Source organism: Erpetoichthys calabaricus, chromosome 3 (assembly GCF_900747795.2).
Source record: "Erpetoichthys calabaricus chromosome 3, fErpCal1.3, whole genome shotgun sequence".
In the NCBI taxonomy this organism is placed as follows: Eukaryota; Metazoa; Chordata; class Cladistia; order Polypteriformes; family Polypteridae; genus Erpetoichthys; species Erpetoichthys calabaricus.
Window position 1 is genome coordinate 4,124,488 of NC_041396.2, and position 24,733 is coordinate 4,149,220.

The following is a 24,733-nucleotide window of genomic DNA, read 5'->3' on the forward strand; positions in this document are numbered from 1 at the left end:
ACCTGTTGAAACAAGTAATAGATTGAATTTTAAAATATTTGATATCTCTTGCTTGCCCTTCGTTTACCTTCAGCCCCCTGTGTCGTCCTGTGTCTGAATCTCTCTTGAAAGGCACTTTCATTAGGCCTGCTTTTCAGACTCTGTCATTTTGAGGTGCTTTGCTCACCACCTGTCCTCTTTAAAACCTCCTGCCTGTAGGTGGGTAACTCTCAGTGTGCCTTTTAAGCCTTTACTCCTCCTTGTGTGTCTTACACTCACACTTCCTCTCATGTTCGCATCACCAAAGCCAAACTAACCAATGAGATTGCTCAGAAGAATCGGACACACACACACAGACCTTAGTGTTTAAATATACAGTAGATAAATACTACGGTAGTGCATAAACAGGAAGTGTGTTCACATGGGATTAAGGTTTTCAGTCGAAGATCTACCTCTCCTCTTCATTCATTTCTATTATAATTTTAAGCTTCCCACAGGCACTGCAGGTTTGTTTTATCATACCCTTAAATGAAAATCTGCAAGGTGTACTTTAATCACACCTGAATTGTTTGATTTGTAATTTTAAACTGTGGAGCAGAGGCATAAGTCAAAGATAGATGTGTCTTTGTCCCAAACATTGTAGAGGACACTGTATGTGTGGAATAATTCTATTTTTTTGCCTTGTGTATTTTTGTTTTTTATATTTCTGCTGCTGTATGGGTCTAAATCCCCCCTGGGATTAATAACGTTTATCTAATCTAATCTAATGTTATAACCTCTTTAATTTTATGCTGTCAGCACTTATTTTCTTTCCAAATTGCAGACAAAGGTGACCGCCTTACACAACCCATTTTCCTACCAGCTAAATGCTTCCTTGTTTACCAGAAACATCCATAAAAATACATTTTTTCTTCACTGTTCTTTTATGAAAGTGGGCTGTTAAGGATACAAAAACTCAATTTTCAGTTAACTTTTCTATTACATTTGCCTAAAAAGGCTTGTTATTTATTTATGAACTTTGAGTGTCTCTCCCATGAAGATCTCAGATGAATACCCATGTCATACAATTTGTGAATCTGTATGGATTTGACTGCAGTTACTGAATACAGAATTATTTTTTTTCCCCTCATTTTAGCAAAGAGCTTCGCATTTCAGATGAGCTTTCTTTTGGAGAGAGTTCAGCAGTTGATGCACGAAAGGCAGTGGCTGCTGAAGCACTAGGACAGCTACTGGGAAAAAATGTTTCAAAAAATGAGGTAAGAAAGTGGCAGAAACATCAGAGAGAAATGTGTCTTTGTTCCTAATATTATGGAGAACACTATAAATCTGTACTTATACCTAGGGTAACACTAGGCGATTTAATAAATCTCAGATCAACTTAAAACTACGTGCTTGTGAACACGCATTTAGCCACTCCCTGTCACCTAATGTCAGTAAACACCTTTTTTAGACATTCATCATCTAGTCACCATGCTCTTGAGTGACATCTTTACTACAAACCATGCAAGTACAGAAGAAAAAAGGTGAATGTGAACTTGAGGTATTGACACAGAGAACCACAGATACACGGAAAAAGTGGTGTGGTAGACAGTAGGACTTTAGGGACTTTCAAAACTCGACCTGATGTTACGACTGGGGAGCTTTCTTGTGCTGACTGACCTGTTCTTGTCTGGATTGTTCATATGTTCTAATATTTACTTGAGCAGAGATTTGCAAAACATTCGGGTTTTTTTGAGCCACAGATCCGCTATACCACATAAACTCATTGATGCAAAGTGGAGCAAATTATTCTGACCGCAAAACACATATTATCATTCTTTAATTTAATATTATTTATTGTATCAGTATGCTGCTGCTGAAGAATGTGAATTTCCCATTGGGATTAATAAAGTATCTATCTATCTATCTATCTATCTATCTATCTATCTATCTATCTATCTATCTATCTATCTATCTATCTATCTATCTATCTATCTATATAAAAATAATATATAAATAGATTATATATTAATAATAATTATAATAAACAAACCAGACCACAATATAAGTGTCAAAAAGAGCACACCATCAGGAAAAACAGATTTTATCTGTTCATCTATTAACAATTTTTAAAAACAATATCAACATTTAATGAATGTTGGCAAATCTGTCTGAAACAAAAAATGTCCTCTGTTGATTGATATTAATAACATTAAAATGAAATGTTAAATGTATGCATTTTGTAATTAATAATTGTTAACAATCATCTTTTTTCCACATTGTATATTCATTAGAATTTGTCTGCCATTTCTATTATTATTTCTAATTTGGATAACACCTCAATTCAAGGTGACTTACAACATTTCAGACTTACAATTACTTACATTTCTTTAGCTTTTCCAGTTGGAGCGCAGGCAGTTAAAGTCACATGTTCATGGTCACACAGCGTCAGCAGTAGGATCTGAAAACACTACTTCATCCAAAGACTTAACCACCACATCATGCTGCCTTTTAATGATTACATAGCAAAGAAGTTTATTAAAATTAAAACGATTGTACTATTAATGGACCAGACAAGAGAGACAGAGAGATAGAAAGAGAGACCGGCTTTGCAGACTGCTAGTGTTGGTGTGATTCAGACAGCATTCACCTCTTAGCATGTCATTCTTGTTCGGTTTGGATTCTGGCAGTCAATCATCATCTCTTTCTCTGTACGTTCAGCAGTCATTTGCTCAGAAGTTGATGCACTTGTTGCTTCATGAGCAGCTCGTTTTCTCCACCCTAGCTGCCCACTTCTTCTCTTCTTCCGTCGGATTCTTTTCACGTTAAAACTGATTAAGTCAGTGTTTGTCTTGCAATTACTCAGTACGTTTTTCTTCATTTTTCACTTAAGCTGGCACTTAAGTGTTCACTGTGCCTCAAGAATGATTTAAGATATGAAGAGGTAGGGGAAGTGATGGCGAAGGTGGTAGGAATGAGAACAGTGCCCATACACATGTGCTGCACAGCCGCCATGCTACCCACTGCCGAGAGTTGATTCTACAATAAAATAAAATAACAATAAGAAGAGGAATAACATTGGAGGTCAATCATCACCCCAAAAGCGGATAGTAGACGTCACGGAGTATATGTGTACCAAATTTCAGGTCAGTAGGTCAAGCAGTTTGCAAGCTACAGGTGATTTAAAGTCCTGGACAGACAAACGGAAGCCACGGTAGCGTATTATATAAGAAGACGAGCTGTATATACCCGGCGTTGCCTGGGGCAGAAGTAACCTAATCGGTCAAACACTTACATATATACCAAAGTAAACCTAATCGGTTAAACAGCTTCATATATACAGAAGCGAACCTAATTGGTCAAACAGTTATGAATGTGCAGAATGATTTTACAAACATTATGCGTGTTAACAATCATTAAAAAGAAAAGACTGAGGAACTGTTCTTCTATATGTGATGAAGCCACTAATAAGACAGATTTTTTTCAGGACCCAGCTGTTTCATAACTAAACTACTGCCACCCCAAAGTAATGCCTAATAGTGGTTTTTGGGGTAGCTGTGGAATAAAAAGGGTGTTTTTTAGTCAGTAAGAATCTGACACTACCCTTCAGTACGGGCTGAAGGGTGCCTATGTAAGGTTTTACATCCTTCCCGTATGGAAAAAAAAAACATACTAAACTTTTTTTTCATCATTACAGATAATCTCAGTCAAATCGAAGTACGCATTCTCAATTTATTTTTATGTAATTTTTACTTTTTCACAAAGCCATCCCATGCCAATTTGTATGAATAAACTTTTGCTAGAGAGTTAGCAAAAGTTTATTCATGCACATATTTTAATACGGATAATCTATCTCTAATGAAGGTTCTCATTTTCATTCTAATTTAAAATAATAATAGATACTCATTTTTTTCTTCTGTTTTAGAAAAACCAATCTATGCCACCTACGTCTTCATCAAGTCAGCTTCATCCAGCTTCATCACATATAGAAGAAGAGTTCCTCAATCTTTTCTTTTTAATGATTGTTAACACGCATAATCTTTGTAAAATTATTCTGCACATGCATAACTGTTTGACCAATTAGGTTCGCTTCTGTATATATGAAGCTGTTTATCCGATTAGGTTCGCTTTTTTTATATATGTAACTGTTTGACCGATTAGGTTTACTTTGGTATATATGTAAGTGTTTGACCGATTAGGTTACTTCTGCCCCGGGCAATGCCGGGTATATACAGCTCGTATATATATATATATAGCAAAATACCCGCGCTTCGCAGCGGAGAAGTAGTGTGTTAAAGAGGTTATGAAAAAAAAAGGAAACATTTTAAAAATAACGTAACATGATTGTCAATGTAATTGTGTTGTCATTGTTATAACTGTTGCTGTCTTTTATATATATATATATATATATATATATATATATATATATATATATATATATATATATATATTATATATATAATATACACACACACATAAACATTTATATACATATACATATATATACATATCTACATATACACATGTACATATACATACACACACATACATAAACACACACATAAGACTTACTGAGTGAAACGGGCTTTCATTGACAATCATGTTACGTTATTTTTAAAATGTTTCCTTTTTTTTTTCATAACCTCTTTAACACACTACTTCTCCGCTGCGAAGCGCGGGTATTTTGCTAGTATATATATATATATATATATATATATATACATATACACACATACATGCAGTTTTAATAACACAGAAATCAATATAAACATTAACATCATTATCATATGAGAATATGAAGTAATATATAAGAAGCACATTTCATATAAATATAAATTATTAAACAGTAAAATCTTCTTCTGTAATTTGCTACCGTGGCAATTTGTGTGTCTGTCCAGGATTTTAAATGACCTGTAGCTCGTAAACCGTTGCACCTATACACTTGAAATGTGGTACACATATAGTACGTCACGTCTACTATCCGCTTTATGGGTGATGATTGTTTTAGTCTTTTTATCTTTATTTTATTTTATTGTACAATCAAGTCCTATCTGCGCACAGCAGGGCAGCCGTGGGCGGATGCGTATGGTGTATTCACTCGATGTTATCGTGCATTGCGCTGTCAGTGGTATTTTGATAAAAGAATTTGAACAACATATAAGAAGCGTATAAATTATTAAACAGTAAAAACATTAACATTTAAGAAGTAAAGTTACATTAAGTACTACTGCTGTGCCTTCGGGTATACCTCATTTTTTGTTTGCCCATTACATGCTTAAATGTATACATTTTTTGGTGCACCTACCCGAGAACACGCGACATATAACCGAGCGTGGGAGAAGCATGGATTTTAAACACGCGTTGAGTTGATCTGCTGGTCTCCCTCGTGAAATAACTGGTAATGTTTGACTAAAATCTACAGCGAGTAAAACGACATTAGCTCCTATTTTTTTTTTTACGATCTCTGAGATGTTGCTTTTTTCGGTTCAAGGCTTCATAAGCTCTTTTATGTTGTATGGTGTACTTATCCCAAACCATCATCTTTGAATGTTGCAAGACTTTTGCCTTGTATGTAGATCGGGGTAATTACATTCATTGCATTCCTAGTCTGAATCACAATGTGATTGTATGGGTGGTTACCTGGTACTGTAGGGTTGCCACCCGTCCTTTAAAATACGGAATCGTGCCGCGTTTGAGAATGAAATTGCGCGTCCCGTTTTGAATCAATACTGGACGGGATTTATCCCGTATTTTTTTTATAATTTTTTTTTTAAAGCAGCGTCTCATGCAAATCATCCCACACGCATTTTATGAAGATGCCTCCTTTCCTACTTTTGATTGGGTAATACTTGATGTCATCGTTAGTTTGATTGGTGTTTTTAACTGTCCAGTGAGTAGGGCGTGTCTTTCAACCGTAAGCAGATTTTTTGCAGTGGTATCACTGACCTCGACGACGGCAACGTTATACGTCAAAAATAAATTACGATAAATGACGATTTTAGCGATACTTTATTACGACGGCGGCTACATAGACACGATCAAATAAAAACAAAAAAATCAAATAATCATTCTACATTTTCAAAACGTCTAAAAAACGACGGAATGAAAAAAAAGCCCACCCGACGACCCACCCATTCCATTTTTATATATATAGATTACTGTGAGTGCCAAAGGCAAAACTGATGATTAATTAACCAAGTTAAAATTTCCTTTTCAAATCCCACATTATCATGGCATCCTCCTAGGTGGCTGTCTTATTGATTATTAATCATCAAAATTCCTACACCGCAGCGGAGGAAAACTGCAGCATTTGACTATAACTACATTGATACAGGACTACTTTTACTCAATGACTGCAGAATATTTTGAGCTGCATTTATCAAAAAAAAAAACTATTTGAGGCAATTTAAAGTCAATCTTCAAAACTCAATGTGATTTTTTTTTAGAACATTAACCTGTCCAGTAGTGCTGTGGACCCCTGTGTGAAAACCATTGGTCCAGACCAAACCCTGCCATGATCTATCCTTCACTAACCTTTACAGTAGGATCTATGCAGTTTGAAAGGTAGCATTCTCCTGGCATATGCCAAACCCAGGTTGGTCCATCAGACTTCCAAATAGTAAAGTGAGATTAATCTCTGCAGAGAACATGTTTGCACTGCTCCAGAGTCCAATGACAGACGACATCGTTTATACCACCCCAGACGACCAGCCGACACTTCCCATTAAGCATTTAGATCTTAAACTTGTGTGCAGGAAACACATTTTATGAAGCTGCTGGCACTCCAGTCTTGTGCTGATGTTGCTTCCAAAGGCAGTTTGATACTCTGTTGTGAAGCAAGCAACAGTGAAAATTTGACTTTTGCACAAAATGCACTTCAGTACTCGTTGACGCCAATCTGTGAGTCTGCAAATCTAGCAGACAAGAAATTCCTCGCACTGACTTGTGGTAAAGGAGGCATCCTATGACGCTGCCACATTTAAAATCACTGAGCTCTTGAATGCAACCCAATGTTTGTCAATGGAGATTTCACGGCTCTGAGCTTGATTTTATGCACTTGTTTACAATGGCTGGTGCTAAAACACCCGATCTTAATAACTTGTGGGATATCAAAACCAGAAAATCAGAAAGTATTCTGGTCCAGAAATGACTAAACTCAGAAGTTCAAAAAATGTTTGTCTCCAGAGACATTGCAAATGGCAGTTTGCAGTTTTTTTTTAGCAGAATATGATCATTGGTGTACAGTATGTTTTCCCCATGTTCATTATTTTTTGTTTTTGTTTTTAAGGTATTCCAGTTTCCTACCATATCTCAAAAATGTGCAGGTTAATTTGCTTAGTGAATCTAAATGGTCTGGATGTACTGTAAGCAACCCTGTGCAGTTTCTGTTTATATGGGTGGGCAATAACCAAAGTTGGTTCCTGCCGTGTGCCCATTGCTGACAGGACTGGCAGCAGCTTCCATGGTCAAAATTAAATTTGATAATGGATAACAAAAGAATCCTTCACTTATTGACTAGCTGGCTCACTTCATATATCATACAGTATAATTCAGCAACTTGTCATTTATCATTTACCTTTATTATCAGACACATAAAAATACAGAAATGTGAAGAAGGTCTAACTAAGTACATATGGTACATACTTGATTTCTGTCTATGTGCCCATTTAATGAATTCTTTGTACTTGAGAAATTCACTGTTTGCGTTTTGTTTTTTATTTTTCAAACAGGTTCCTGTCGTCGCCGTGCTGGGCTCGGGAGGTGGTATCCGAGCCATGTTGAGTCTGCTGGGCTCAATGGAAGGTCTTCAGGAAACTGGACTGTTAAACTGTGTGACATACATTTGTGGAGTGTCTGGATCAACTTGGTGAGGACACTGAAAAATATTTTAACTTGCTTCCATTGATTCTTACTAAATGAATACCTCAAAATAATATCCAGTCTCAAAACATCTGTTTCGACTTGTTGTTAGTTTTTCAGTCAATCAATCCAACCTTTTCTGTAGAATTCATCATTTAAAAATAATGGTGTTTAAAGAAACAGAAACATTTTATATAAAATAAAAGCCATCTCACAATGTAAAGAGGACAGTGTAAGAATGACATAACTAAATACAAAGCTAAATAATACAATTTTGCTTCTTTTTAAATAAATATACTGCTCAAAATAATTAAAAAAAGAAACACTTGTTAATCAGAGTATAGCATCAAGTCAATGAAACTTCTGGGCTATTGATCTGGTCAGTTAATTAGCAGAGGGATTTGTAAATCAGTTTCACATGCTTTAGTGTTCATGAAATTAACAACAGCTGCACTAGAGGAGAACAATGAGGTGACCCCCAAAACAGGAATGGTTTAACAGGTGGAGGGAGGTCACGGACATTTTTCCCTTCTCATCTTTTTGACTGTTTTTTCACTAGTTTTGCATTTTGCTATGGTCAGTGTCACTACATGAGGCCATACCTGGACCCTTCAGAGGTTGCATAGGTAGTCCAACTTCTCTCTCACATCAATACATGCCATTGCCAGAAGGTTTGCTGTGTCTCCCAGAACAGTCTCAAGGCCATGGAGGAGATTCCAGGAGACACGCAGTTCCTCTAGGAGAGCTGGACAGGGCGGTGGAAGGTCCTTAACCCATCAGCAGGACCTACCGGTATCTGTTACTTTGGGCAACGAGGAACAGGATGAGCATTGCCAGAGCCTACAAAATGACATCCAGCAGGCAGGCCACTGGTGTGAATGTCTCTGACCAAACAATCAGAAACAGACTTCATGAGAGTGGCCTGAAGGTCTGACGTCCTCTAGTGGGTCCTGTGCTCATTGCCTGGCATCATGGAGCTTGATTGGCATTTGCCATAGAATACCAGAATTGGCGGGTCCACCACTGGCGCCCTGTGCTTTTCACAGATGAGAGCAGATTCACCCTGAGCACATGTGACAGACATGAAAGTGTCTGGAGAAGCCGTGGAGAAAGTTAAGCTGCCTGTAACATCTGGGGAGGCATATCCATGGAGGGACGCACAGACCTCTACAGGCTAGACAACGGTGCATTGACTGCCTTAGGTATCGCGATGAAATCCTTGGACCCATTGTCAGACCTTATGCTGGTGCAGTGGGTCCTGGGTTCCTCCTGGTGCACGACAATGCCTGGTGAGAGTATGCAGGCAGTTCCTGGAGGATGAAGGAACTGATACCACTGACTGGCCCCCACGTTCACCTGACCTCAGTCCAATAAAACAGCTCTGTGACATTATGTTTCAGTCCATCCAATGCCACCAGGTTGCACCTCAGACTCTCCAGGAGCGCTGGTCCAGATCTGGGAGGAGATCCCCCAGGACACAATCCATTGTCTCATTAGGAGCATGCCCCCCTCCCCCCCGACGTTGTCAGGCATGCATACAAGCATGTGGGGGCCATACAAATTTCTGAGTATGATTTCATTTCATTTGCTGCAATGAAATTTCAGCCAAATGGATATGCCTGCCTGCAGTTTCATTTTTTCACTTTCATTTTCGGGGTGTCTTTGAATTCAGCCCTCTGTATTCATTTCCATCAAACGATGTGGCATCCTTTTGTTCCTAACACATTACCATTTCAGTCCATATCAGTGGAAATATCCAGCAAGATTTTTTTTCCCATTGAGATCTGATGTGTTTTCAAAGTGTTCCTTTAATTTTTTGGAGCAGTTTACTTCAGCCATAAATGATCCCATATTTTATGTCTTTGTGCAAACATTTATATATAGAGTTCTTCTTTACACTGCAGAGAACCTGCTTTTGAGGGCCTTTGAAATCCAAGCATTCACAGCTGACCATCGTCAGTTAGCACAAATGTGTAAAATGTGTGACCTGTGATGGATTGTGATGTGACTACGTGAAAGTACACTTGCTGTTATGTAGTCATCAGGATTTTCACTGTGAATGGATGGAGTGTACAGTAGAGGACATGCTGCGCAGAACAGCGGCGGAATGTGTGAGAGTGACAGATCAGCCGGTGTCACTAGAGCGTGCTCCACTTTGAATTCTGCAATTACTGTAGTTCTTCTGTAACACTGCAGAGAAATGTCTTCAGAGGGATTTTGTAATTCAATCATTGTGGGTTTGCAGTTGATCACTGGTAGTTGCCACAGTGTAAAATGTGCGACCTTGGATGGTTCATGGTTTAATTGTGCAAGAATACTCTTGGTGTAGTCATCAGGATTTGCACTGTGGATGGTGGGAGTGTAGAGGAGGTGCTGTGCAGTATGGCGTGGATTAGTGAGTGAAAGAACTCAACTGATCTCACCAGGGAGGTGCATTGCTTTACATTGCTTGCAGGCAGACATTGCACACATAGCTGGAAGAGTTCACTCTGGGCATTGCAGGTTTGACCTGGAATAGACTGTGATCCATCACCTGACATCTGTCAGTTTACAGTATTCTCAGTACAGAACATTACCCTGTTTTTTATTGTAAAAAGTCAATAATATCTCTGTTTTCTCTTCATTTAGGGCTATGAGTCAGTTATATGAAAACGTCGATTGGTCCGCAAAATTACCTACTAAAGATATCTCTGAAAAACTTGTGGGAGAGGACTTTTCTTGGGAGTACGTTAAAGAGTTGATCTTTGAAAAAGGACATCTTTGGGAGAGAATGGTGAAAGCTGCCTCAAAAGAAGTCTACTCTTTAACAGACATCTGGGCAGCAATTGTCAGTTATCTTATTGGAACAGTAAGATATATTTTTTCTGGAATGTGCATTTTATCTTTACTTTTCCTGCAGACAGCACTTAAAACAACTAAATAGTTTATTTTGTTGGCCCGTGGTGATCTTTATTCTGTCCAGGCTTGATTCCTGTCTTGTGGCCATAGACACTGGGATAGGACTCTGCTTTTATCACCCTGCACTGGAAAACAAGGGTTCAGAATGTAGGATATTTTTGGGGACTCTCATTTGTCCTCCAAAAAACTGTGCATTCAAGAATGATTGCATGTGCAGTATGTGTTGAATTTAAACACGCACAAACACAAATATGTACAGATGCCTACTTGGCTTTCTCCAGTGACTCTAGGAGGCTGGACTAAGACACAGAGCTTCAAAGAAAAAACCACAGCTGAAACTGGCAAGTAAAATGAAAAAAAGTTAAAATGGGAAAAAGAACAAAAGCATTAGAAGAAAGATAACTGGAAAAGTGTATTATGGTTAGCATCCTGTAGATGACTTTTTACTGTTGTAGATGACACTGACATTTGCCATGTATTTAATGAAGAAGCCCACTGAGGACCTGTAAGGTGGTTGTTTCTCACACTACACACTCTGCTATCATTCTCCTCTTCTGTAAGTAACCCATCTGGGTCTTCCCCTACTTTCATGACCCTGGTTAGATCCAGTGTGCCCTCTTCTGTCAAGACAGCAAACAAACACCTTAGTATGAAAACTTCAATTACTTGGCAATCTCTCAATAACCTTCATTCTGCAAACATACAACAGATGGACGTGTTTCTTGAGAAAGCTGTCTCGTTTTGGCCATTTTTTGAATCCAAGATCTTAATTTTAGGAATAAACGTACCTTGCAGCACAAGTGAACAGAATAACAAGTTTCAACAATGCTAATGTAATTTCAGAGGTTTCCCTAATAACAAATTAGTATTTAAACATGACTGATTAAGGATAGGGTGGCGCAGTGGGTAGTGCTGTTGCCTTGCAGTTGGGAGACCTGGGGACCCGGGTTCGCTTTCCGGGCCCTCCCTGTGTGGAGTTTGCATGTTCTCCCCGTGTCTGTGTGGGTTTCCTCCGGGCACTCCCACAGTCCAAAGACATGCTGGTTAGGTGGACTGGCGATTCTAAATTGGCCCTAGTGTGTGCTTGCTTTGTGTGTGTCCTGTGGTGGGTTGGCACCCTGCCCAGGATTGGTTCCTGCCTTGTGACCTGTGTTGGCTGGGATTGGCTCCAGCAGACCCCCGTGACCCTGTGTTCGGATTCAGCGGGTTGGAAAATGGATGGATGGATGGATGGATGATTAAGGATAAGCGAAGGAGGAGGACACTCCTATGTGAATAATAAATTGAAAATCAGTACTTTTAAACAGTAACAGCCATTAGCAACACTAGTAATGTATTGTTCAATTTTTAAGACAATTTAATGGTATCTTGATGAAAAAAGCCTTAACTTACATGTAGACTCTGTAAATTCTGTAAAAGCTACAATGGCCGATTTTCTCCTTGTGCTTCAGTGCTTTGATCTTACTCAACATGTCAATTTTCCTACTACCTTTGGTATTACTCCTGTTAATTTATATGGTATTGATTTATCCATCTCTGATTATGTGCCTCCTTTGACCTTGGTCAGAAATGTCTGTCCTTTTTTTAATAATAAGATTGATCTGATTAATTCTGAATTTCAAAAAGGTCCATTTGTCTAGTCAAATCTGTCATCCGCTATCTTAACTGGCAGCTGTTTATGTAGCTTCCAATTGTTTGACGATCCTACACTCCATAAGCTTGTCATGACCGCCAGGCCAACTATTGGTATTCTTGACCCCATGCCTTCTGTTTTGGTTAAAGCTGCTCTGCTTTTTCTTCTTATTTGTATCACCAGTATCATCAACACATCTCTTTGTACTGGCCTGGTCCCTTCCAGCCTAAGGACAGTTGTTGTTGCACCTGTCCTCAAAAAACCTGGACTTGACCCTGAGGATTTTATAAACTATAGACCAATTTCAAACCTTTCTTTTCCTAGTAAGATACTAAAACGTGCTGTTGTGGGCCATTCAAAAGACCATCTTGCCTATAATGACCTTTTTGAGGAATTTGAGTCTGGTTTTAGGGCCAATCACAACACAGAGACAGCACTCGTCAAGGTGACTAATGATCTCCTAATCGCAGCTGATTGTGGTCTTTTAACACTAATGATCTTTTTAGACCTCACTGCTGCTCTTGATACGGCCCATCATGACGTTCTTTTGTTTAGACTTGAGAATGAGTTACATATTGCTGGCAAAGCTCTTGCATGGCTTAAATCATACCTTGAGGACAATCTTCAATTTGATATTGGTAGGTTTAGGTCTGACCCATCCTATTTACTCCTGGGTGTCCCTCAGGGATCAGTTCTTGGCCCTCTGCTTTTTATCATTTATATGCTTCCTCTCGGTGCCCTTAGTAAACATTATATTCTACTGTTCCATTGTTATGCTGATGATTCACAGATGTATATACACAAAGGGTTTATGTACACATCACCTCCTCCTGCATTGGTTGCATGTTTGGCAGACAGCAGACACTGGTTGTCTGAAAACTTTCTCAGACTAAATAGTGATGATAAAACTGAGGCTTTAACCATTGCATCTCAAGACACTTTAAAGAAAATAGACAATTTCTCAGTAAAAATTCCTCACTTTATTACATCTTTGTCTGCACAAGTTAAAGGTCTTGGTGTTATTCTTGATCCCACACCCTGCTTTGATCCTCAAATAAACAATTTTACCAAGGTTGCCCTTTTCCACCTTATGTAAATTTCAAGGCTACATCCATTGCTCTCTAATACTGCAACTGAGACACTCATCCATGCTTTTGTCACCTTGACTATTGCAATGCAATGTTGTCTGGAATCCCTGCTCGAAGCCTAAACAAGTTACAATATGTACAAAATTCAGCAGCAAGAGTGGTTACCCTTTTAAAATCCTGGGAACATTTTACTCCTACACTTCTAAAATTGCATTGGTTACCTGTTCCCTTCTGTATTCAGTATTAAACTTCTCCTTTTAGTTTTTTAATGCTCTTCATGGTCGGGCCTCACCTTAGCTGTCCCTATACTCCATCGCGCTCACTTCGTTCTTCTGACTCCTGGCTGTTAACCATTCCACTGTGCAGATTGTGCAGTATGGGAGATCGAGCTTTTAGTGTATCAGGGCTACGGCTATGGAATGTCCTACCTTTGGAGCGCCTTACACGTACCTCACTTTCTGTTTTTAAATCTAAACTTATAACCTATGTTTTTAATATTGCCTTTTGTTGTTCTCATTAATTTTGCTTGTATATTGGACTATTTGATTTTATGTATATTATTGTAGCGTGTCCTTGGGTACCTTGAAAGGAGCTTATAAATAAATTACTTACCTTGAAGTAGGCACACATCAGGCCTACTACTACTACTACTACTGCTACTACTTCTACTACTACTACTACTACTACTACTAATAATAATAATAATATACATTTAGTGTAAAATGTATGTTATTTTGTACTATAAAACAGTGTTCACTGCATTTTCAGGAAAATACTTCTCCGCTTTCAAAGCATCAAGAATCTGCGAACAGTGGACAAAACCCATACCCAGTGTATGCTGCAATTGATAAGGACACCTTTGATTCAGGAGAGGAACCCCATCCTCCAGGTAAGGGAAAACAGAGGGATACAGTGAAGTGAAACATGGAAGGGTGAGAGACTGCAAATAAGACTGGACACTTGAGGCAGGTGTATCAGTAGGAAGTAGGCAATACAGTCCAGAGAAAGAGAATAAGACATGTAGCTCAGAGAAATTGTCAGTGCATAAAGCCCAAAAAGGATTTGTAAATAGTCAAACGAATTATAAACACCATTTCTCATCAGTTTCCTTTAGGCAAGTACCTCTCTGACTTTGAATTCTTTTCATTTACAAAATAGAATCCATCAAAGCAAGAGTCCATATTGAATTGGTAGGATGTATATTGAGATTTTAAAATCTTCTGACTACACAGACCCCATTAAAAGAACTTTATCTGAAAGCCAGAAAAAACATTAACACATATAAAGGGCAGATAAATTATAATCACATTGATGATAAAAATATCTCCATTTCTCCTTATTTATTTATTTATTTTATTTATTTATTTATTCATTTATTTATTTTTGTTTTTCTTCTATGATAGAAATCTGGTTTGAATTCACTCCCCATGAATGTGGCTTTCCATGTTATGGAATATTTGTTGAAACGAGTGACTTTGGGAGCAAATTTGAAAACGGGGTTAAGAAAGAACATCATTCAGAGCCTGATATGTGCCTACTACAAGGTAAATAATGTGATTAGATTGTTTCTCAATTTATGTTCTTCTGGCTTGCTTTAAAAAATGTAATGTCAAGCAATAAAAATAAGAAAAATCAAATCACGAGTGCAGTTTGACATTTAGGCTATAGGATCCCATAAAAAATAATTGCATTTTTTTAGAATAACAACTTTACTACCACATATTTACATTATATCTGAAGTCAAAATCATATATTGTTGGTAATATAAAGTTAAAATATAAACTAAATATCAGAACAATACATTTAAATCTTTAAAATTCCGATAAAATACACCATTGACAATACTGAAATAACAGAAAAACTTTTTTGTTTGTTTGCTTGTCTGCTTATTGTAATTGTCGCAAAATAAGCCCTTTTTTATTTTGTAAACAAAGTTAGAAAATGTCTGTATGGTATAAAAGTCTGGTGCATTCTGGGGTTGATTGTTAACTGTTTTAAAAGAAATGTAGATTAGGTGGATTGGCAATGCTAAAATTGACCCTGGTATGTGTGTGTGTTCACTTTGTGATGGACTACGTTGAACCTGATGCTTTCTTGGATAGATTCCAGCTTCCACACAACACAACAAAAGGATTCGATCAGAGTAGAGCATATGAGATTATTTATCTGGACTTTCAGAAGGCATTTGATATGGTGCCACATGAGGGGATGGGCATCAAACTACAAGAAGTGACAGCTCTGGGTGTGGTGTGTAGATTGGTGTGGAATTGGCTAAAATACAGGAAGCAAAGGTTGATGATGTGAGGAACTTTATCAGAATTGGGCGAAGTTAAGAGTGGTGTTTAGTTGGGGTCTGTGCTGGGGCTGCTGGTTAATATTGCATATGATACCAAGCCAGGAGAATTGTCAGATAATCAAGAATCAATTGAATCATCACAGTGGGACTTGGACAGAATACAGGCTTGGGCAGATTTCTGGCAGATGAAATTTAATGCCAGTAAATGAAAAGTATTATAAGTAGGATGTAGAAATGTCAGGTTTAAATACACAATGGGGGTCTGAAAATTGAAAGTACACCTTATGAGAAGGATTTAGGAGTCATAGTGGATGTGACACTCTCAGCTGCTAGACAGTTCAGAAGCCATTAAGAAGGATAACAGAATGTCAGGTTATATAGCACCCTAATGTGTAAAGTACAAGCCCAAGGAGGTTATGCTCAAGCTTTATAACACACTGCTGAGTTCTCATCTGGAGTACTGTGTGCAGCCCTAGCAAAAGTCCAGAGAAGAGCGACTAGGTTGATTCCAGGACTACAGGGGATGAAGTACAAAGAAAGATTAAAAGCACTGAGCCCTTTCAGTTTAAGCAAAAGGAAATTAAAAAATTACACGGCTGAAGTGTTTAAAATTATGAAGGGAATTAGTCCAGTGGATCAAGACCGTGACTATAAAATGAGTTCATCAAGAATACAGGGAAACATCTGGAAAATGCAGCAGATGGAAGAATGCTAAGATCTGCACCGTCTGTGATTTGTTTATTTTATTGTGGGGACCCCAGGAACACATTCAGCCTTGACCCTGGCACACACATACTGACTCACACAGACATTGATAAGCGGCTCAATAAATCAATAAATAAAGACTATATTCATGAAATAGTGAAGAGAAATAAACAATATTGCACAAAAACATGTATGCAAATGCCCTCCTCAGTTCCTTGACGGTAATAATTATTTACATACACTACACAGTAAAGAAATACGCTCCAATCACCACTCTCTGTCCCTTGGGTACTTCACTTTATCCAACTCACTCCAGAAATCTTCTTTCTCATCCATCACACACCCAACTTGCGGGGCATATGCACTAACAACATTTATCATCACACCTTCATTTTCCAGCTTCATAATCATCACTCTGTCTGATACTCTTTTCACCTCAAAAACACTCTTAACATACTGTTCCTTCAGAATAACTCCACCATTTCTCTTTCAAACTATGATAGAACAATTTGAATCCACCTCCGATCAACCTGGCCTTACTCCCCTTCCATTTAGTCTCTTACACGCATAATATATCAACCTTCCTTCTCTCCATCATATCCGCTAACTCTCTCCCCTTGCCAGTCATACTGCTAACATTCAAAGTTCCTACCCTCAGTTCCTCTCTCTTTACCTTCCTCCTCTCCTCCTGTCTCCGGACACGTCTCCCTACTCTTCTTTCCCATCTTCTGCCAATAATAATAATAGCCCAATTTCCACCAGTACCCTGTTGGCTAACAGTACTAGTGGTCTCCAATGTTAACCCATGCTTCAACCAATTTGATATGGAAATCTGTATTGTTGTCCGGATATTGATCTGGCAAAATTTTACACAGGATGCCCTTCTTGACATAACCCTCCCCATTTATCTGGGCTTGGAACCTGCAGGAAGAAACATACAGGTTTGTGCATCTCCTGTGGCTGGGTTACAGTAAACAATTAACACTTACAATAAAGTCCAAAACAGTCTAGTACAATAGAAACTCATGGTGATGGGATGTGGATTGAAAAACCCTGTGAACAGCCCTCTGAAGGAAACGTAAAGTTTTGTCCTACCATGTACCCATTGCAGCCTGAAGATTCAATGTGACTGGGAGCACTCCCCAGATGAAAAAGTATCAAGACAAAACCACATGGACAAGCAGGCACAGGACAGCACATACATTACGAGGAAACTGTAATCCACGGTAGTTGAAGCTGTAATCCAACAGTTTGTGTGATGCGTAGAGACAATTACACGATGTTAATCGCAATCTCCTAGCTGTCTGTTTGGTTCCTTTTAAAAGTGCCTATCTAATTAACCTTCTTCCCAGCAACCCTGCACCCTCTGAATCTGCCCAATAGCATAATCCTGCCTGGGCTGCTGGGAGTTGTAGGCAAATTTAAGTAGCGCTGCTACAAACTTGTTGAGGGTAAATTTCACACAAACATTAGGAAGCTGTTCTTCATGCAGAGAACCATAGACACATGGAATAAGTGACCAAGTAGAGTGGTAGACAGTAGGACATTAGGGACATTTAAAACTCCACTTGCTGTTGTTTTGGAGGAATTAGGTGGATAGGAATGGTGAGCTTAGTTGGACTGAATGGCCTGTTCTCATCAAAAGTTTTTCTAAGGTTCTAATGAAAAGGTTTCTTAGGGTAGGATGAATTTCATTATTGTATTTGATGATTATTAACATATTTACTTTAACTTTGGCCTTAAAAAAACTTCCAAGAAAAAATATCCTTAATGGAGATTTATTTTAGTAACCTAGTGCGTCTTTTGGGGGTGCAGCAAGGCCACTCTTTAAACTCTGCCCATAAATCTAACTGTTAAATGACGTAGTTAAACAGCAAGTTCCCACAAATTACAACAACAACAACATTTATTTATATAGCACATTTTCATACAAACAAGGCAGCTCAAAGTGCTTAACTTAAATCTGATTAACCGTATTAATAAGCTAGTACTGAGATAGGGAGAGTGTATTCTCTCAGACAAAACTCACACACTACTGTACATTCACGATTTTAGTTGTGAACCATTACGTTACAGGTTCACGTTTCCAAGGAAAAAAGATACCAGTTCAAATACTCCTTCATCTGAATAGACATTAAACTTCTAAAGTTCTCCTAGCGATTGACAAAGAATGACAACAGCTCAATTTTGTGTTTTTGAGCTTCTCTTTTCTTTGTTTAAGACTATCACATTTTTTGTACACAGGGGTGTTTTATTGCTCATATTGCTTAGAAAGTTGGTAATACTATAGGTAATGCAAAAATGCATTTACAGTATTAGTGTGTAACAAGACCTTAACAAAGGCATTTTTTGCTCTTAATAACACTTACAAAGCATCAGTAAAATGGTTATTCTTCTCTATGCAGTGTGTCATATTAAGAGATTTTGATGCACTGGTAAAAGTTCTTGTGATGAGAAAGGATTCAAAGGAATCATACTGAATAACGCAAAATTAAGAGAAATATGTCCCATTTAAGCCACCTCTGACCATTCTAAAGTATACTTATTTTAGTAGGCCACATTGCAAAGATGAATAATTTTGATTTATAACACGACATAGAATGCATTTACAATTTATTTTCACAGATCTCCCTTGCCCCTTGAATTTGCCAGCTTTTAGTTTGTCCACAGTCCAAAAACATCCAGTGTCCTCCATGCTGTATTTTGTGTAGTTTATGAACTTCAACAACTTCACATACAGAAAACATTGATTGATGTGCTGTTAATAGTTGTGGAAGGTCTGTGACTAAGTGTTCTTTTAAACAAAAGTGATCCCAAAAATATAAAAACCCCAATAAACACCTAAAAGGTGTTTAGTGCAATAAAAACAATCCCATCTTTCTCGATCTTAGTTAATAATATAACACCACTCAGTTAAACAAACTAAAGTCTGACTCATACTATATGAACAATAAAATGGAATAACCCAAAGAAAAACAACTATGAAAAGGAAATGAGAAAGCCAGCATAAAATCACAATCTGTATTACTCCATGAAAGAAGACAAGCACCTGAAATAAATTCTCTGTCGATCTATTAATATGTAGCGGGGCTACATAATAATATTTACTATGTTTGTGCTGAGTGCGTTTTGTTTTTATCGTCCCGTTTACTGTCCGTTATGTGTGCATCAGTGAATGTTGTTCCCGTAAGTGCAGAGGGTAAGGATGATTGAGTGAGACCATAGCCCAGAGACGGAAATACCTGTTTACACACCAGGTACATCCAGGACATTTTACATTTAAAAAAGAGGAGCAAAGGTGAAAGAGGACAGTCGAGAAGCAAGGAGAGAGAGAGAGAGAGGACAATATAACCATCCACTTATCAAGTCGTCACTGCTGATCATTGCTTTAGTCCACTGCTTGCTTTTTTCATCATCTGATCCTACATCATGACAGCCAGAGCTGAGGAACCCCAGGGTTCGAATTCATTCCAACCATTGCCAGGACGTTTACGGTGAGGTCGTTTTGTTGTCGGGAGGAAGCACAATATCACCACAGCCAGTTTTCAATACCGCTGGACTTATTTTGGGACACATTTTTCGCCACATTTTCAACTGCTGTGTTTATCAGATCCATGTTTGTATTTGTGTTGTTTGCTTTTGTTCATTGTTTAGGGGCAAGGGAGGGTTTAATGGAAATATTTGCCTTATTATATATAGTAATTAGTCACTGGTGCTTTTGGGATAAGTGGTGGTTTGCGCACACATATATATTTATTATTGAATGTTTGTCTGTCTTTTATTTTCCAATATATCAGTTTCCAATATAACTGTTTCCGGTTATTTTGTCGTGTAAGGAGTACTGCTTGTTATTAGAGTAAGAAACCTCAGGTAATCCAATGTATAAGTCTTGGTAGTGAAGTGGCCGGTCTGAGTAAGGGGTCGGCTGTTACAAATATTTGTTGAAACACGGTGTGTAATTGGCCGTGACAGCTCCACACTCCTGGTTGCTTCCAGGAGCCACTTGAAACCAAACTGTCAATAACATACCCGAGGAAGAGCCAGGCAAACGAGGACACACACAGCAGAAAGGCATAGGTCAAGTGCTTAGCGCTTTTATTACAAATAAAGTCAAACAAGGGTACAAACAGTGTAGTGTTTCATTGAATAAATAAATTAAAAATAATCCATGACAAACATTGGTGGAGATTAAAATGTTCATTAAATAAATAATCCTTTAAAACAAGAGCAAAAATTATCCATCTTTAAAAACCACAAGCCTTGGTGTGACTCTCTAAATATGACGTTTCCTTGGAGGAGGAAATGAGGAGACATTCACCAACAGACGCAGAAAAAACCTTAACTCCTGCTCGGGTTCCTGTTTACAGTCTCTTGGCATTCAGAGGCACCATGCCGAGCTTTGGTCCTTGTCCCTCCACACCACATTTCACTGGGCTTCTGTGGGAGCCACCCTAAGGCCTGCTCCTAAGGGTGCTCAGTCAGGTGCGGCCCCTTTGCTCCTCTCTTGAGCATCTGGCCATTTGCTCGTCACACAGGGCTTAATTTCCCATCTACCTGCTTCCCCTCTCATACTTCACCGGCTCCTTCCCATTCCTGTTCTCTCTTTTCCTTTAATCTGCAATCCTCATTGAGTTTTTCTTTTTCACCTTGCCCTCATGCCTTGGTTTCCTTTTAAAACCTTGTGGGATGCAGGTGCATCATGGCTCCAGCACTAAGGAGGGAACAGATCAGTCCTGCAAATGCACATGTGAATGTGGGATCACCCACTCCCATATCTTCCTCCAGTCACACTGCCATGGTAGCTACACCTTGCTCAAAAACGTAAGTGTGTTATTTATCTAAAATGCACAAGCTACAGACCTACTATATCATACAGTGATTTATGAAATCTAAATATCTAAGAACTGATTTACTGTATTATGGGAATACCAAAGGTGACGGTGTCTAAAAGATTTTAATTTCAGTCTTAAAATACACAGAAGGAAAAGCAGCCTTTCAGGCCATACCCCCAACTCTTTGTCAAACAATATACTACAATGCACCTGTTTCAGAATGGCACACGCTGTAGATCTACTCCATCTTTGCTATTTGAAGCACTCAGCCCTTTGTGCACTGAAGAAACTGCTAAACACATTGTGGTTCTTGTTATATGCCCCATGCCTCTGATCTTTTCCCTGGATGTAAACTGCAGTTCCTTTTCCAACCCAATATCTAATTGTGAAATTTATTAGTTTACACACCTTTTAGATACAAGTTGATAATGTCTGTTGTGCAAATTAAAATTGTTCAGACAATGCAGCCGTAAGGGATTTTATACTGTAACATAAATGCAGAGGACATGGTAGGTCAGTCTATGGGCAGCGTTTATAGAATTTCTTTACTCTTTCACACATTTCCAGATAGGTGACTTATGTGTGTGTGTGTGTGTGTGTGTGTGTCTCTACATGCAGCTTGTGTGTTGTGCATCTACTGCAGAGTTTTGACTAACTTGACAAGCAGCTGTCAGATGAGTAAAACTGGAAAATATACAAGTTGGTGTAAGTGCTATCAAGGTAAATTTGAAGAAGTAAACTAAATCTTAGCTGAAGTCACACAGAACATTTCTCTGTGTTAAGGCAGACAAGTTCTTAGCTTCACCAATGATTTTCAATGGGAGATTTTGAAATTTCAAAACTTTATACAGCGTAATCTGTTAAAGATATCTCAACATATCAACAAATTTCCTTTTAGAATAAGTTGTTTCATGCAGACAGACAGACAGACAGGACTATTGCAATAGGGGCTTTGCACATTCCATGCAAATGCACCTAAAAAGAGTGGAAGAAAAGATCAGTCTAAGAGAAGAAAAAATTTGGGGGAAGAGAGAAAATTAAAAGAAATTGGGAGGAACTTCTTTTTCTCTCCTTACTCATATTTTAATCTTCTACAGTTTATGATTTATTATCTAACACCTAATAAGTTTGTTCTTTTTCATTTCTCAGGTTTGTGGGGAAGTGCAATGGGAGATTTCACTTACTTGTGGAACTATTTAAAAGGTAAGCCACAATTTCTGGAAGTTATCTTCTTCTTCTTCTCTTCATCTTTTCTCACTTCTGTGTGAGGCCAATGTGCTGATCAGCCTTCTCCAAACAGCTCAGTCCTGTACCTCCTCACCAGTCAGACTCTTTACTTTCAGCTCTTCTTTTACTTTATCCATCCACCTCCACTTTGGCCTCCCTCGCTTTCTCTTCCCCTGTACTTCCATTTCTATCACACCTTTGCCCTCATATTTATTGTCTCTCCTTATCTCATGTTCATACAAGTCACCAGTACTGTAGTGCACTCAGCCTTTTGTATAAATGGCTAGACAATAATAATGAAATTGTAAATGAGATTATAATAAAAAATACACACAGCAGAAGATAGAATAAGCAAACTAATAATTCAACATGGATGAATCCCAGCCCAGCCACTGTCTGTTTGGTTTTCCTTGTCTGTCTAATGTGGAATTTTTGACTTAAATACATTCTGGGAGAAAGTTAGTCACAGTGAGTTGGATGTTTGAAAATACAAAGATCAAACTCTGGCTGACCTCAAAGTGCTAGTATCCATAAATATGGGATAATCATGATGGGTCAGTTGCAGTGTGCTATGTGCTGAGGATGATCTTGTGTTGATCTGGCCTCAGTATGTATTTATAATAACAAGATTAACTTTCTGGTTTCAAACTGTTGCAGTACAGTATGACCCAGAGCAGTGGACTAGCAGCCTAACAAGACTACGACTAAACACAATCGCAGTGGGCTTCCTGGAGTCAGTGCAAGGAAAATAAAATTGCATTCTAACTTACACCACCTCATAAGCAGGTTTAATACAGTGGGTAATGTTACAAAATTAATTCCACATGCGTCAAATGGACTGTTATGGAAATATGCCATTAAAATCACTTTTATATTATGACTGAAGTATAGTGTGATACTGAATTAAATCTGTTTAACTCAATGAAATAGAAAATGGCAAGCAAGACCGTAGAAGATTAAAACATTACAACAATCTAGACAAGAACAGGCCATTCAGCATAACAAAGCTTTCCAGTCCTGTCCACTGAATTTTTCTAGAAAAACATCAAGTCGAGTTTTAAAAGTCCCTAAAGTCCTCCTGTCCACCACACTACGTGGTCCCTTATCCCAAGTGTCTGTGGTTCACTTTGTGAAGAAAAACTTCCTAATGTTTGTGCAAAATGTACCCTAAACAAATGTCTAACTGTTTCCCAATGTTATTAATTAACTCATTTTAAAGTTACAGTCTCAATTTAGTGGACTAATTCTGTTCATAATTAAAAAAAAATCCATCACATCTCCTCTTTATCTCCTTTTGTTTAGATTGGAAAGGCTCAGCTTTTTTAATCTTTCCTCATAACTCATCTCCTATAACCCCGGAATCAGCCTAGTTGCTCTTCTCTGGATCTTTTCCAGTGCTGCTATGTCTATTTTGTAGCCTGAAGACCAAAACTGCACGCAGTACTCCAGATGAGGCCTCACCAGTGCGTTATAAAGCTTGAGCAGAACCTCCTGTGACTTGTACTCCACACATCAGGTTGCTGTATAACCTGACATTCTATCTGCCTTCTTAATAGCTTCTGATCACTGACTGGAAGTTGATAGTGTAGAGTCCACTACGACTCCTAAATCCTTCTCTTAAGGTGTACTTTCAGTTTTCAGCCCTTCCTTTGTGTATTCAAACCTAACATTTTTACTTCTTATCTGTAATACTTTACATTTAGTGACATAAAATTTCACCTACCACAAATCTGCTCAAGCCTGCATGCTGTTCAATTTCCACTGTAATGGTATAACAGATTCCAGATTATCTACCAACCCACCTAGCTTGGTATCATCTGCAAACTTAACAAGCTTGTTACATTCCTATCCAAATCTATGACCCTTGCTGGACAGCACTTTTAACATCAGCCAATTCTGATTAGGTTCCACTCACCATAACCTTCCCCTTCCTGTGTCTGAGCCAATTTTGTACCCATTGTGAGATTTGCCCGGACACCACCAGTTGGAAACCACATCTTTATAAAATTCACACGTTTATTATTCATAAATAAACACAGTCCCAAAACACCACACAATGTACAAAGCAATAATCACCCCAATAAAGTCCTTTTTCTCTCTTTAGCCGCCTCTACTTTCCTCCTGGGAGCTTTGTCCCACTCCCACTCCCGACTCTGGCTCCCCGATTGCTGGAAGGCGGCGCCTTCTATCCCTGTCCGGATGTGCTCCAGGTGTCTAATGACGTCCTTCCGGCAGC

The 24,733-nt window shown here is 38.4% G+C and overlaps 1 protein-coding gene across 1 annotated transcript; it reads left to right on the plus strand.

The window, feature by feature from the left end:
* The first annotated feature begins 1,113 nt into the window (after positions 1–1,113).
* On the plus strand, positions 1,114–23,249 carry LOC127526982 (cytosolic phospholipase A2 gamma-like). Its single transcript, XM_051924235.1, has 7 exons — positions 1,114–1,235; positions 7,689–7,825; positions 10,447–10,666; positions 14,206–14,326; positions 14,841–14,981; positions 22,420–22,473; positions 23,155–23,249. Exons 2-7 carry the CDS (start codon positions 7,734–7,736, stop codon positions 23,247–23,249), a joined length of 723 nt encoding a protein of 240 aa, XP_051780195.1. The 5' UTR covers positions 1,114–1,235; positions 7,689–7,733.
* The last annotated feature ends 1,484 nt before the right edge of the window (positions 23,250–24,733 follow it).

Coding starts and splice junctions, on each gene's coding strand:
- LOC127526982 (XM_051924235.1), top strand. CDS start 7,734: ATGTTGAGTCTGCTGGGCTCAATGGAAGGTCTTCAGGAAACTGGACTG. Junction 10,667..14,205: donor TCAGTTATCTTATTGGAACA/GTAAGATATATT, acceptor CTGCATTTTCAG/GAAAATACTTCTCCGCTTTC. Junction 14,327..14,840: donor AGAGGAACCCCATCCTCCAG/GTAAGGGAAAAC, acceptor CTTCTATGATAG/AAATCTGGTTTGAATTCACT.